At 40.3% G+C, this 12,495-nt stretch overlaps 1 protein-coding gene across 5 annotated transcripts in view; it reads right to left on the reverse strand.

Moving 5' to 3' along the window:
• LOC121277086 (ceramide transfer protein) overlaps positions 1 to 12,495 on the reverse strand; it is a 131,561-nt gene that overhangs the window by 39,232 nt on the left and 79,834 nt on the right. For 3 of the 5 annotated variants that reach the window (XM_041186066.1, XM_041186065.1, XM_041186064.1), the window contains exons 4-5: positions 7,527 to 7,634; positions 4,980 to 5,015 (exon numbers count right to left, since the gene is read on the reverse strand). In XM_041186066.1, the coding sequence (XP_041042000.1) occupies positions 4,980 to 5,015; positions 7,527 to 7,634 (144 nt within the window). The remainder of the gene's footprint in view (positions 1 to 4,979; positions 5,016 to 7,526; positions 7,635 to 12,495) is intronic. The other 2 variants (XM_041186068.1, XM_041186067.1) reach the window with 1 other exon arrangement.

Here is a 12,495-nt window from a genome sequence, read left to right on the forward strand (position 1 = left end):
ACTGATTGCTGGGATTAAGGGCTTATTTTATGTGGAAAGGTTGGAGAGGTTGAGCCTAAATCCGTTGGAGTTTAGAAGAATGAGATGTATCTTACTGAAACGTGCAAGGTCCTGAGGAGACTTGACAGGATGCTGAGAGAATGTTTCCTGTTATGGAAGAGACTAGAACTAGAGGCACAGTTTAGAAATAAGGAGTCTCCCATTTAAGGGGTGGCAATGGCGTAGTGGTATTGTCACTGACTAGCAATCCAGAGACCCAGGATAATGCTCTGGGGATCCGGGTATGAATCCTGCCACACTGGATGGTGGAATTTGAATTCAATGGAAATATGGAAATTAAAAGTCTAATGATGACCTTGAAACCATTGTTGATTGTTGTAAAAACCCATCTGGTTCACTAGGAAATCTGCTGTCCTTACTGGTCTGGCCTACATGTGACCCCAGACCCACAGCAATGTGGTTGACTCTTAAATGCTCTCTGAATTGGGCAACTAGGGATGGGTAATACATGTTGGCCTGGCCGGTGATACCCACATCCCACGAACGAATAATTAAAAATAAGACAGAGATGAGGAAAAAGCTATTTTCTTTCAGAGGGTCATTGGTCTGTGGTATTCTCAGTGGATACAGGGTCATAGAATACTGTTACGGCTGAGTTAGATAGATTCTTGATAGACAAGGGAGTCAAAGGGTATAGGGGCCAGGCAGGAAAGTAGAGTCGAGGCCACAATCAGATCAGCCATTATGTTATCAAAAGGCGGAGCAGGCTCGGGGAGCTGTATGTCCTTCTCCTGCTCCTAACTTTGTATGTTCATATGTAACTAGTCCAATGCAATTCTTGGCTCCCGAGGTTTTACATCTGTTCTTTTCTCAGCCTGGGAATTTCTAATCTCAGAATTGTTTTTCACAGTGAGGCACAGCACCCCCCCCACCCCCTGGATTCTTTTTCTGATGCATCTTTCAGCCTTGCTTTAACTATTCATAAACTAATTTTTTTCAATCTGAGCACAAGCTCACACCTGCATTCCTGCATGGCGAACCACGACATCCTGCTGCCTATAGCTACTCTCCCCCTCCAGGATCCTGGCAGGCTCACTGAGAGTTTTCAGGGATATCTTAGACCCTTCCTCTCTCAGGGCCCAGCTCCATGGCAACACGAATCACATGGCCCTTGTATCCAGGTAGAAATGGTGATTAACTATTCTTGAGACTCCAAGTCTCCTTTATCATGGAAATAAATGGACAGTTTAAAGAACAACTGTGTACAACCCAACATGTTCAACACTTATCTATAACTTTGGAGACTCTCAGTCTATCCACTGTTAGCACATGGGCTGCTGCCATTGTCTCCAAGTGTAAACACCTTACACTTTCTTCCCAGTAAAACAATCTGAGCCCCTTTAACCTTTAACAAACAAACCACCCAGGCTTGCTGTTAGGCAGAATTCAACATAGAACACAGGTCACATGACCTCCCTTCATTTTACATTAAAGAGAGTCCCAAAACATAATCTTATGAACCTCATAATTGTAACAATATTACAGGAAAGATATGATTTCCATTGGAGAGAGTGCGGAGGAGATTTACAAGGATGTCATCAAGGCTGAAAATTTTAAGCTATGAGGAAAGTTTGGTTAGGCTTTGGTTGTTTTCCTTTGAGCAGAGGAGGCTGAGTAATGACTTAATTGAAGTCTCTGGATACAGTAAATAGGGACAACCTACTTATTTTAGCAGAAGGAAAACTAGGGGGCATAGATTTAAAGTAATTGCTGGAAGAATTAGAGGGGGAGATGAAACATTTTTTCACCCAGAGGGTGGCAGGGACCTGGAACTCATTGCCTAAGTGGGTGGTAGACACAGAAGCTTTCACCACAATTAAAAAGTACTTGCTGTTTAATTGAACAGTTGTGACCTGTAGGGTTACAGGAAAAGTGCAGGAAGGCAGGATTAGGCAGGGTTAACCGGCATAGACACAATGGGCCGAATGGCCTCATACTATGTTGCAAATTTTCTATTATTTCTATAATTTCCATCAGCAAACCAGAATGAAAAGTTAGCCTGGGATGGAAGTTGCATGTGGGGATATTGAACTACAAATCAAAAACTGTCTACTTCATTTACAGATTATATTCTGTTTATTTCTAATCCTATTTGTAAGTCAACAAAAATCAGAGGTGGAACTCACTTTTCTAAAGCCAACTCGGAAGATGAATGTTCACTGCATGCAAACTATCTCAGATAGCCATTACTGCCCAGCAAACCCTTTCTGTATTGGCCTAGGGACTGCCACACCACAAGAAAACAGTCTCAAATTAGCGCAGAGCTTCCAATGGGTATTTCTTGTACATCTACTGTGCACAAGACCCTTTTAGGTCAAAGAGTTGCTTGCTTTATGATCATCATTTTGGGAAAATCAATGACGAGAACTGGGAAAATAACCTGTTTGCTCATGTTGAAAGGGAAGAGACGCAGATTTGGAAATATCTTATGAAGAACTTCACTCAGTGATGAATGTTTGGAATCATCTGTCAAGCAGGGTTCCAGAGTTCAAAATGTATCTAGATGCCACACAAGGTGCCAGGGTACTCGAGACAAGTTTCAATGGGCCAAATAGTTCTTCTCCATGTCTTTGATTTTGATGTTTTTAGTGTGTAACAATTCTATTCATTTAATTATGGGAAGGTACACTTCTGGCTCTTCGGCCTCAGGGAAGGGCAGGGCAAAATTAGCTTTACAAGGCAAGTCTGAAGCCACAAGTGGCAAGAGAGTATGCATTAATGAGAAAACAATGTGATGCGTTGTTGACCTGTTACACAATTTTCACTTAGTATTAAAATCTTGTGTGGTTTCTTTGAGAGATGAAAACCCCATTTCCAATACTGTACATGGGCCTTCACAAGTAGCCAGCTAATTCACCAGTTATCTTCTCCATCATGTGAAATACATCTTCGAAAATTCAAATAGGTAATCTGAATGTGTCAACCAGATAAACTTGCTGAATACCTCAATTAATTATCCTATCATTGATTATTTTTATTCACACATCAACTGGTGATGCTAGCAGGCCACATTTTATTGCTAGTCCCTAGCTGCCAGAAAAGACAGTGATGTGGACTGGTCTCTTCCGACTGCTTCTATAAGGGGTAGGACATTTGTTCTAAAGCAACCGGTGGCCACTATGCCTTGATACTCATTGGTCACTTTCAGAGAAAATTCATCGATTTCTCCTGGGACAAAGATTAATCATGGGGTCTTTAGTGGAGTTCTAGGTTCCCTGCTTGTGGAGAGTGGTCAGGGTCTGCTGTGTGTTTACATCCAGATTGTGGCTTTCTGCCTCTAGACCCTGCAGAGATACCCATAAAAGAGGTATGCTTTGGTGATGTTTTTCTTTCTTTAGATGCACAGCTTGATTTATGACAGGCAACTCCTTTTTATTAAGCTGCAATGAGTGTTTTTATCTTTGCAAGAGTTGTCCGCTGTACCATGAGTCTCAAACCTGGTAGCTTCCATTAGGGGCGCTCTCCCAACTCGCTCCCATTATTTAGCACTCCTCTGTTTCCCCAGATGAATCGGCTATCTTGAACAATAGGTGACTGCATGAACAAGAACACTTGTTGCTAAAGTAATTAGAATCAGGAATGTATTGGTTGATAGCAGAGTTAGGTGACTGTTGCCAGAGGCATTTCTGCCCAAGTGTTCTGGCGCTACTTCTGATCTGTGATGAAAGCCATCCAAGGAGTGGCTCGACTCAGTTAGGTGTATTGAGAAGACTAAAGCACAGAAGCTGTTCTGACTGATCTCATCCCCATTCAGATGGAGCTTCGTCGATACCCTCAGCTTCAACTGAACCTTGTTCCGAAAATACCCTCCATGCCATTCCATTCTGGAGGAATGGTTTTCTGTAGAGGATGCTGGATGCACATTATCCCTCATCTTCTCTCTAGATATACTTTGGCATGATAACTTGACTAAAAACAGAAATGCTCAGGCCAGGCAGAATCTGTAGAGCAAGAAACGTAGATAATGTTTCAGGTCAATAACCTTTTATCATTGACATGAGGAAATGTAATTGACCTGAAACATTAACTCTGTTTCTTGCTCCACAGATGCCATCTGATCTGTTGCAATTTTTATTTTTATTTCAATTTCAAACATATGCAGTATTTTGATTTTGTAATATCTTGACTACTGGCAGTGGTGAGCATCCCCAGTATCATCCTTTCATATCCCCTTAAATTCTTAGACACATCCAATTTTCTCCCTTGCATTAGTTTGTTTTAGCAAAGTTGTTCTTAATACAGCAATCATTTGTCTAGGTTGTCAATCTGCCTCGATTGTGCTACTTACCAGAATCTATTGTCCCTCACTAAACTCTGCAGATTCTAAGCATCTTGCATCATTGAAGACTTTTTCTATTCTGTTGTTCCACACCGTGCAGTCCAGCAAAAAAAAAATTGTCACTTTTTATACATGGTAGTACTGCTCTCAGTAGTTGGGGATGCACCAATCAAAACTGCCTGTACTGCTTAGCAAAAAGACAGGTTTCATTCAGATAAATTAAGTTATGCAAAGTTGCTCTAACAGCTCAAATAGGTAGATTTGGTAAGTATCATGTACAATGGATGGCATGACATCCTTTCAATACAAGGTTTTTAGCTATGCATCCAAAACAATAGAACTGCATTATCCCCAATCCTTACCTTTAGTCACAACTTGCAGGAGACATCTTTTAGACCTGACTATTTTGTTAATTGTGGTGGAACTTCAAAATGAAAAAGGAGTATCATTAAATTAATTGACACACATTTATGAAGTGGCCCAAAATCATAAATAGTTAAATCCCTTTATATTTCTGCAAATAATCACCCAAATATAAAGTGCAGCTAAGTTCAAGCCTCCCTTTGCTGAAAGCATTAGAGATCAATTGTATTCACCCAATGGTGCACTTTGCTTATGTGCAAAATTTAAGCTTTCCTACCTGTTGGTTGAGATCTTGGACTGGCCCAATGGAAGTCTGTGGTAACAAATGAAGGACTGTATAGTTTTTCATCTATAACCAGCAGTTTACAAGTTTTTAGTTTCTAGTGCCTCTGGGAACTTTCAACAGAGCTTGCATTTTTGTGCCGATAGCGGCTATGCAAAAGTACACAAAAACAGAACGGATGGGTCCACCTTCATGCCCTAAAGTATCTGCAAACTAGTTTAATTTCAGAAGCTAGTTTAGTCTGTGCTTTAATGAACCTCAAAGTCTTAGCCCAAAGTAAATCTCATTGAAAAATGCTCAACAATATGCAGTGAATTTTCTGTGGCAAGAGTGAAAGCCATTGGGACTTTGAGGACAAAAGAATGAACTGAAACTTCTTCCACATTTAAAATGGCTTATCTATTCTTCTGGAAATGTTACCAATATTTGCAGGAACATTTGTGCTATGGTGTCTAATTCTTCCACTCCAACCTACAGCCTTCAAAATGTCAACCCCTTCCACCCAACCTTGTTTGAATTTATAAAAATGTATTTTGGTAACTGAAATTAGTGTTGGGCAGTAGTGCAGAATGGGCAATAGCACATCTGCAGCTTGCTTTACACACATTCACTGAAAACAATTTTGCACTTTGATCTAAGACAGATTTCACTCCCAATAAATCCAGCTTCCATTCCTCTCTGCACAAACATCAGATACGCTCTCCTCATTTATTATTCAATGTCACACATCTCACAGGTTCTACGAGGACCAGCAACATTATGGCCCACTTTTTTTTTTAAATTGGATACTACAAAATGAATGCATTGAGTGGCAAGTTCCACTGCTGAACTCAAAACTGTGCAGCTCAAGCTCAATTTACTTAACAAAATTACTGACCACCCCAAGTTAGATGAACAATGTTATTGCTACCTGCAATTTGATGTGCCTTTGGGGTATTGATATCTACAATGTCAAAGACAGTGATTCTGACCATAAAAAAATCTGAGGAGATAGCATTTTGGTAGCAGTGCTGCCTAAGTACCTATGAGGATGACATATTTGTTTCAAGTCATAGTCACAATGATTGAAGTATAATTTGTTGCATTATAACTGGATTCTTATCCCTCCCACACCCCAAGAGATGAGTATATGCCAACAAAACTGACATTTCCTGCCAAACAGCAAATTAGACACTTGAGTCCACACACTACTAAAATACAAATTAAAGTATTGTCCTCCTCTCACCCCCACCAAAAGATATAAATTTCATGGCCAGGCAATGATATAACAGGCTTACCTATGCCACTTTGTCTGAACTGAGACTGTAGGTTGACTGGAATTTCCATTCAATCTTCAAGGAGAAACAATTTCTTTCTAGTTTTAGGCAAGCATTCAGAACTGACCATGTTAACCAATGCAAAAATCAGATCTCCAAATTTAACTTCTCCTCAAATGCAGGATACTTAAATTCTTATTTTTGTGTCCCATAGGAATAAACAGCACATCAAAAGAAATGCACCTATGCCGGGTGGGGTGGAGGAATCTACAGTGAGTAATGTAAAGGAAATTACATTTTTCCCTAACATTACTGTGGGATACTGATACATGTGGGGGCCATGTTGCATGCGTGTTACATGTGTGTGCCTAATTTAATTAAACTGAAGATAATCAGACTGCAAGATTTAAATCATCAAAGGGATTAGGTGTAAACGCAGGGATTTTCAAATGGAAATGGATGAGCTAACATTTGCTTTTGTAGATAAGTTGAGAGGTTGTTTGAGTTTCAAAGGGAAATAAGAAGGTGACAAGGAAAATGTTTGCATCTTGCAGGAGTTCATAGGTAAACATGTAGTGCAGATATCATACTTTATTGACCCAGAATCAAAGACAAAATGGAAACATGAAGGATCTTACATTTGGAGAGTTTGAGTTTCAAAGAAAGTTTAAAACAATGGGTTTTAAAGATCAAAAGGGAGAAAATACATTTAAGAAAAAAGAGTGACAGGTTTATGGGAGTAGCCAAGTGAGATCCTCAAGAGTGTGCTGTATAGTATCAGTTTCTAGCCGCCCCAGAGAAGTGCTTGCTTGTTAGAAAGCAAGGTTTTGTTTTGGCCATGGATCTCCCTTGTCGAGTGAGGGGGAGAGGGGAGGGTGAAATACCTCCTTTATGGTAACAGTGGGTGCCTTGCAGTAATATTATTGGATGTTTTACAGATTTAGAATCTATTTGGACTGTGCCAGAAAAGGTTGCTTATTTTGGGAGTCTAGCTAAGTAGGAATTTCTTTGGAAATGTTGCAAGACTAGGCTTAACTGTGTAACTGTAATCTTGTGTGTTTACGTTTTCTTTTCTTTTGTTAAAAAATGTTTTAACTGAACATTTAAAACCTCCAAAACTGGTAGTGGAATCTTTACTTCTGACTTCAGTGCACATACCTTCTCGTAATAAAAATACAAATTGCAAATCATTATGATAGCTTGGCTAAGTTTCCCTTTGGGGTTTGGTCAGCCCGACAATTACCATCTACTGTATCATAACAGTAAAGAGGACATTGATCCTTACCTTAAATGATGAGGTGGATGTGGCAGAATAACCACTTGCTGCAGACGTAAGAGACAGCATGGAGCCATGACGCCGTAGACTTGATTCTGATCCATATCCAGATTCTGCCTATTAAAAAAAAGACATATTTTAAAACAAGTAATCTGAGAAAGTGCATGCATTACACAGTGCATACTTCACATATCAAACATACATATTAAATATTGATAAAATTAATGCAAAAAATGTACGGTTTGATTATCGCACTTCAATTATTTTCATATAACGTATCATGGCTCACTTCTTTCCCAATCTCTAGTTTATTTAGCTTGAATTCTACTCTAATAAACTCTTCTTAAACATCAACACTTCCTCACCGCCATCTGAGTGTAGATAGTTCTATTTTTATTCTCAGCCTCTTTATTATGAGGCAACAATCGCTCAAACGATCAAAAATGATCAAAAACATCCCACTGAAACAAGAACCTGTGATAGCCACTTTTTAAAATTATACCTTTGACAGTCAATCAAGCAGACCTGAATAGGCATATAACCAAGAAAAAACATGAGTGTTGATAAGCACTGGTAAAAACAGTGAATTACAAACATCTCACGAATCAAAAATACTTCCAATTGCTGATGCATCCCTGATTCTGAATAAGTTTGCATTCTTTGGATAGGTAGCAGATATCCAGCCAGTATTCTGGCGACACTAGCTACAAGAATTTAAAGGGTTGCTGATTTAAAAGTAAGGATTCCCATTTTAGGACAGAGAAGAGATGTTTTTCTTCTCAAGAGGGTTATGCGACTTTGGAACTCTCTGCCTCAGTAGGCAGTGGAGGCAGGGTCATTGAATATTTTTAAGGCAGAGGTAGATAGATTCTTGTTAGGCAAGGGAACCGAAGGTTATCAGGGAAGATGGGAATGTGGAATTTGAAACACAAACAGGTTGGCCATGATCTTATTAAATGGTGGAGCAGACTTGAGGAGCCGAATGACCTACTTCTGCTCCTATTTCATACGTTGGCATATTTGTAAGAATGTGACCATTTTGCATTTCTATCAGCACAAAGCCAGTTAGAATTGTGCGCTCCAGATTTACAGGAAACTTGTGGTGCTTTTAAGGGCTATAAAGTGATGCATAAAACCCTGAAATAGTCAAACAGAATTTTATTCTAAAATAAATTTAAGGAAATGTTTTAAGCTTCACTGCTCACATATATCTCAAAGTGACTTGAGAAAATCGTTTTTCAGAACCCTGGAGCAGACACCAGCAAATGCAAGATTTGAATGTCATCTTTCAGAGTCTCTTTTTCCTATTCATCTAATGCCACCTGTTGCCAATAAAATTGTCAGATGCACCCGATCCCTGGATTCCCTCCAGGAATTGAAGGCTGCTATGATTAGGAGTCCCGGGTTTAAGAGATGGAAGTAGGCTTTTCCATTCTGTGATCCTGTTGACGGCTTTAATGAATAATCTCAGTTACCCTCTGAGCTCACTTCAGGGATTGATTCCTATTTAGCATTTCAACCTGGAATTGTCCTATTGTCCATTGGTATATTTATCAGGAAAGGAGTGACAGGATGGGCCTCTTTTCTCCTGAAAAAAGAAAGCTAAAATTATGAAAGGTTTTGATACAGTAGATACAGAGAGACTGTTTCCTCTTGTGGGGAAGAGCATAACCAGAGACCATCAATGTAAGGTAGTCACCAAGAAATCCAGTTTGGAATTCAGAAAAAATTTCTTTAACTGAAGAATGTGGAACTTGCTACCACAGAGTGGAAGAAGCAAATAGCACTGATGCAATTAAGGGGAATCTAGACAAGCATTTGAAGGAGAAGGGAATAGATGGTTACGATGGTAGGTTTGATGAGAAAAGATGGGCACTAGTGGAGCATAAGCACAGGCATGGCCAAATGGTCCGTTTCTCTCATACTGTAATTTGTCCTTTTTTTAAGTCATGCTTTGCTGGTTCTTAAAATCTGACCTACCACTACTCTTTGCAGATTTGTACAATGTTTCTTTCGATTTGACAGGATCCTTAACTTCCTTAGTTAGCCACAGATGATGCATTCTTCTCAAAGTGTCTTTCTTTTTCACTGGGATAAAGCTCTGTTGAGTTATTAAATATCTCCTTAAAAGTTTGTCACTGCATTACTACTGTCCTAACTTTTAATCTAGTTTCCAAGTTCACTATAGCTAGACCTGCCTCCACACCCTAATATTAACCTTTATTCAAGTTTAAAACACTCATCCTAGACCCAACTTTTTGCCTTTAAACTGAACTGAAGTACAATGTGGGAAAACGTGAACATGCCCACTTTGGCAGGAAGAATGGAAAAGCAGAATACTACTTAAATAGAGAGATTGCAGAATTCAGTGATAGAGAGAAATCTGGGTATTCTGGTACATAGAAAAATAGGAGCAGGTCATCCTGCCCTTCAAGCCTGCTCCACCATTGAATATTATCATGGCTGATCCTCTATCTCAATGTTGTACTCCTGTGCTCTTGCTATATCCCTGGAGACCTTGAGTCCAGAAATCTATTTCCTTCTTAAATATATTTAGTGACTTGGTCTCCATAGCGCTCTGCGATAGAGAATTCCATAGGTTCACCACCCTCAGAGTGAAGAAGTTTCTCTTCATCTCAGTCTTAAATGGCCTACCCCACTATCCTGAGACTGTGACCCCCCCCCCCCCCCCCCCCCCCCCCCCCCCCACCGCCCGCAGTCAGAGGAAAAATCATCCCTGCATCCAATCTGTCCATCCCTGTCAGAATTTTATATGTTTCGATAAGATCATTCTTCTAAACTCCAGTGAATACAGGCCTATTCAGCTCAATCTTTGCTCATATCACAAACCTGCCGTCACAGGAATCAGTCTGTTGAACCTTTGCTGCATTCCCTCTATGGCAAGTGCATCCTTTCTTGGGTAAAGAGATCAAAACTGTACACAATACTTAAGGTATGGTCTCACCAAGGCCCTGTACAGATGCAGTAAGACATCCTTGCACCTGTACTCAAGTTCTCTCGCAATGAAGGCCAACGTATCATCTGCCGTCTTAACTACTTGCTGCACAAAAAGAGTTGCCCCCTGAGCAACATTTACATGTTTTAAATTTAAAAACGGCTATAGCACCTTGGTCACCACTGTACAGGGGCTTGGCTTCACAGCTTTGGCCAGGCTGGCAGGTAAGGCCTCAAAGCCAGAGTGACCACATCTGGAATACTATGTACAGTTTTTGTCTCTTTACTTGAAAAAAAGATATAATTGTGTTAGCAGTTCAGACAAGGTTTCATCAATTCATTCCTGGTAATAGGGGCTTAACTTATGAAGACAGATTGAACAGACTCATTCAGGTTTAGAAGAATGAGAGGCGATCTTATTGAACCATATATGTTCGAGGGGACTGGAAAGGGTGGGCACAGAGGATTTTCTCTTGTGGGGGAGACTAGAACTAGGGGACACAGGTTAAGGTGGAGATGAGGAGAAATTTTCTCTCTCAAAGGGTCATTACAATGAGGAATTCTCTTCCCCAGAAGGCAGTGGAGACAGAGTCATTGAATGCATTCAAGGCAGATTTAGATAGATTTTAGATTATCAAGGGAGTCGAGGGTTATGGGGGGCAGATAGGAAAGTGGAACTGAGACCACAACCAGATCAGCCATGGTCTTATTGAAATGGCCTCCTCCTGCTCCTAAGTCCCATGTTCCTTCGTAATCAATTGATCTGACCTTAAGGAAATACCCATTTTCCAGGCGCAATCTTTTTCCACTCATTTTTGAAGACATTAACCCATACCATCAGCCAACTTTTGAGTACCTTGTCAGCAAGTAACTGCAAGCTATTCTTGTGAACTTTCTTGTGGGGATCACATTATAGTCATGAGGACCAGAAATTGAGTGATTTTTCCCTCTCAACCACAGGTGGAAGCAAGCCAAATGTGATACTCCAACTGAAGTAAGCCAGCTCAGCATAGACCTATTAGTTCTGTATGATTCAATGCCATGTTAGGCAACACATTTACCAAATAAGCTCTCAAGGAAGTTTTTGGTGGCGTTTTAAAAGTCTTCCTGGTTGCCTTGACCTGTTCCAAGAATAAACAATTCCCTGAAAAAGATAGCTCCAGCTTTCTGTATAATCATAACAGTACAAATGTTACTCTTAGTCCTGCAGAGAGCACAATGGAGCAACACAATGCCCTGGGAAGCTACTGTGACTAACACTTTTGATTGACTGTTATCCAAGCTTAGTCATTGCACTAATTTCCACAGCAGCTTGCACCCAATTCCTGATGTGGTTACAGGTCTAGTGAACAAGTTTACTTAAGTAGACTACTACCCAGGGAGCCTAAGAGACAAATGTATTTGATGCATTCTATAAATACAAGTTGCATTCATGTAGTGCTTTTAATGTATTGAAACATACCAAAATACTTTGCAGGAGCATTATAGAGCAAAATTTGACTCTAAGCCATAAAGGCAATATCAGGGCAGACGACCAAAAGCTTGGTAAAAAGAGATAGCCTTTAAAGAGCACCTAAAAGGAGGAAAGAGAGATGGCGAGGCAGAGGGAAGGAATTCTAGAGCTTAGAACCTAGGCAATAAAGGCATGGTTACAAATGGTGTGGCAATTAAAATCAGGATATTCAAGTACCTGTCCACCATTCACAAAGCATGAGTCAGGAGAGTGATGAAATACTCTCCACTTGCCTGGATGAGTGTAGCTCCCACAACACTCAAGAAGCTTGACACCATGCAAGACAATGCAGTCTGCTTGTTTGGCACCACATCCACAAACATTCACTCCCTCCACCACCGGTGCAAAATAGCAGCAGTGTGTACCATCTGCAGATGTACTGCAGAAATTCACCAAGACTCTTCAACAGCACTTCCAAACCCACAGCCACTACCATCTAGAAGGATCAGGGCAGCAGATAGATGGGAACACCACCACCTGCAAGTTCCCCTCCAAGTCACTCAACATCCT

This window comes from Carcharodon carcharias, chromosome 4 (assembly GCF_017639515.1).
Source record: "Carcharodon carcharias isolate sCarCar2 chromosome 4, sCarCar2.pri, whole genome shotgun sequence".
NCBI classification, from domain to species: Eukaryota; Metazoa; Chordata; class Chondrichthyes; order Lamniformes; family Lamnidae; genus Carcharodon; species Carcharodon carcharias.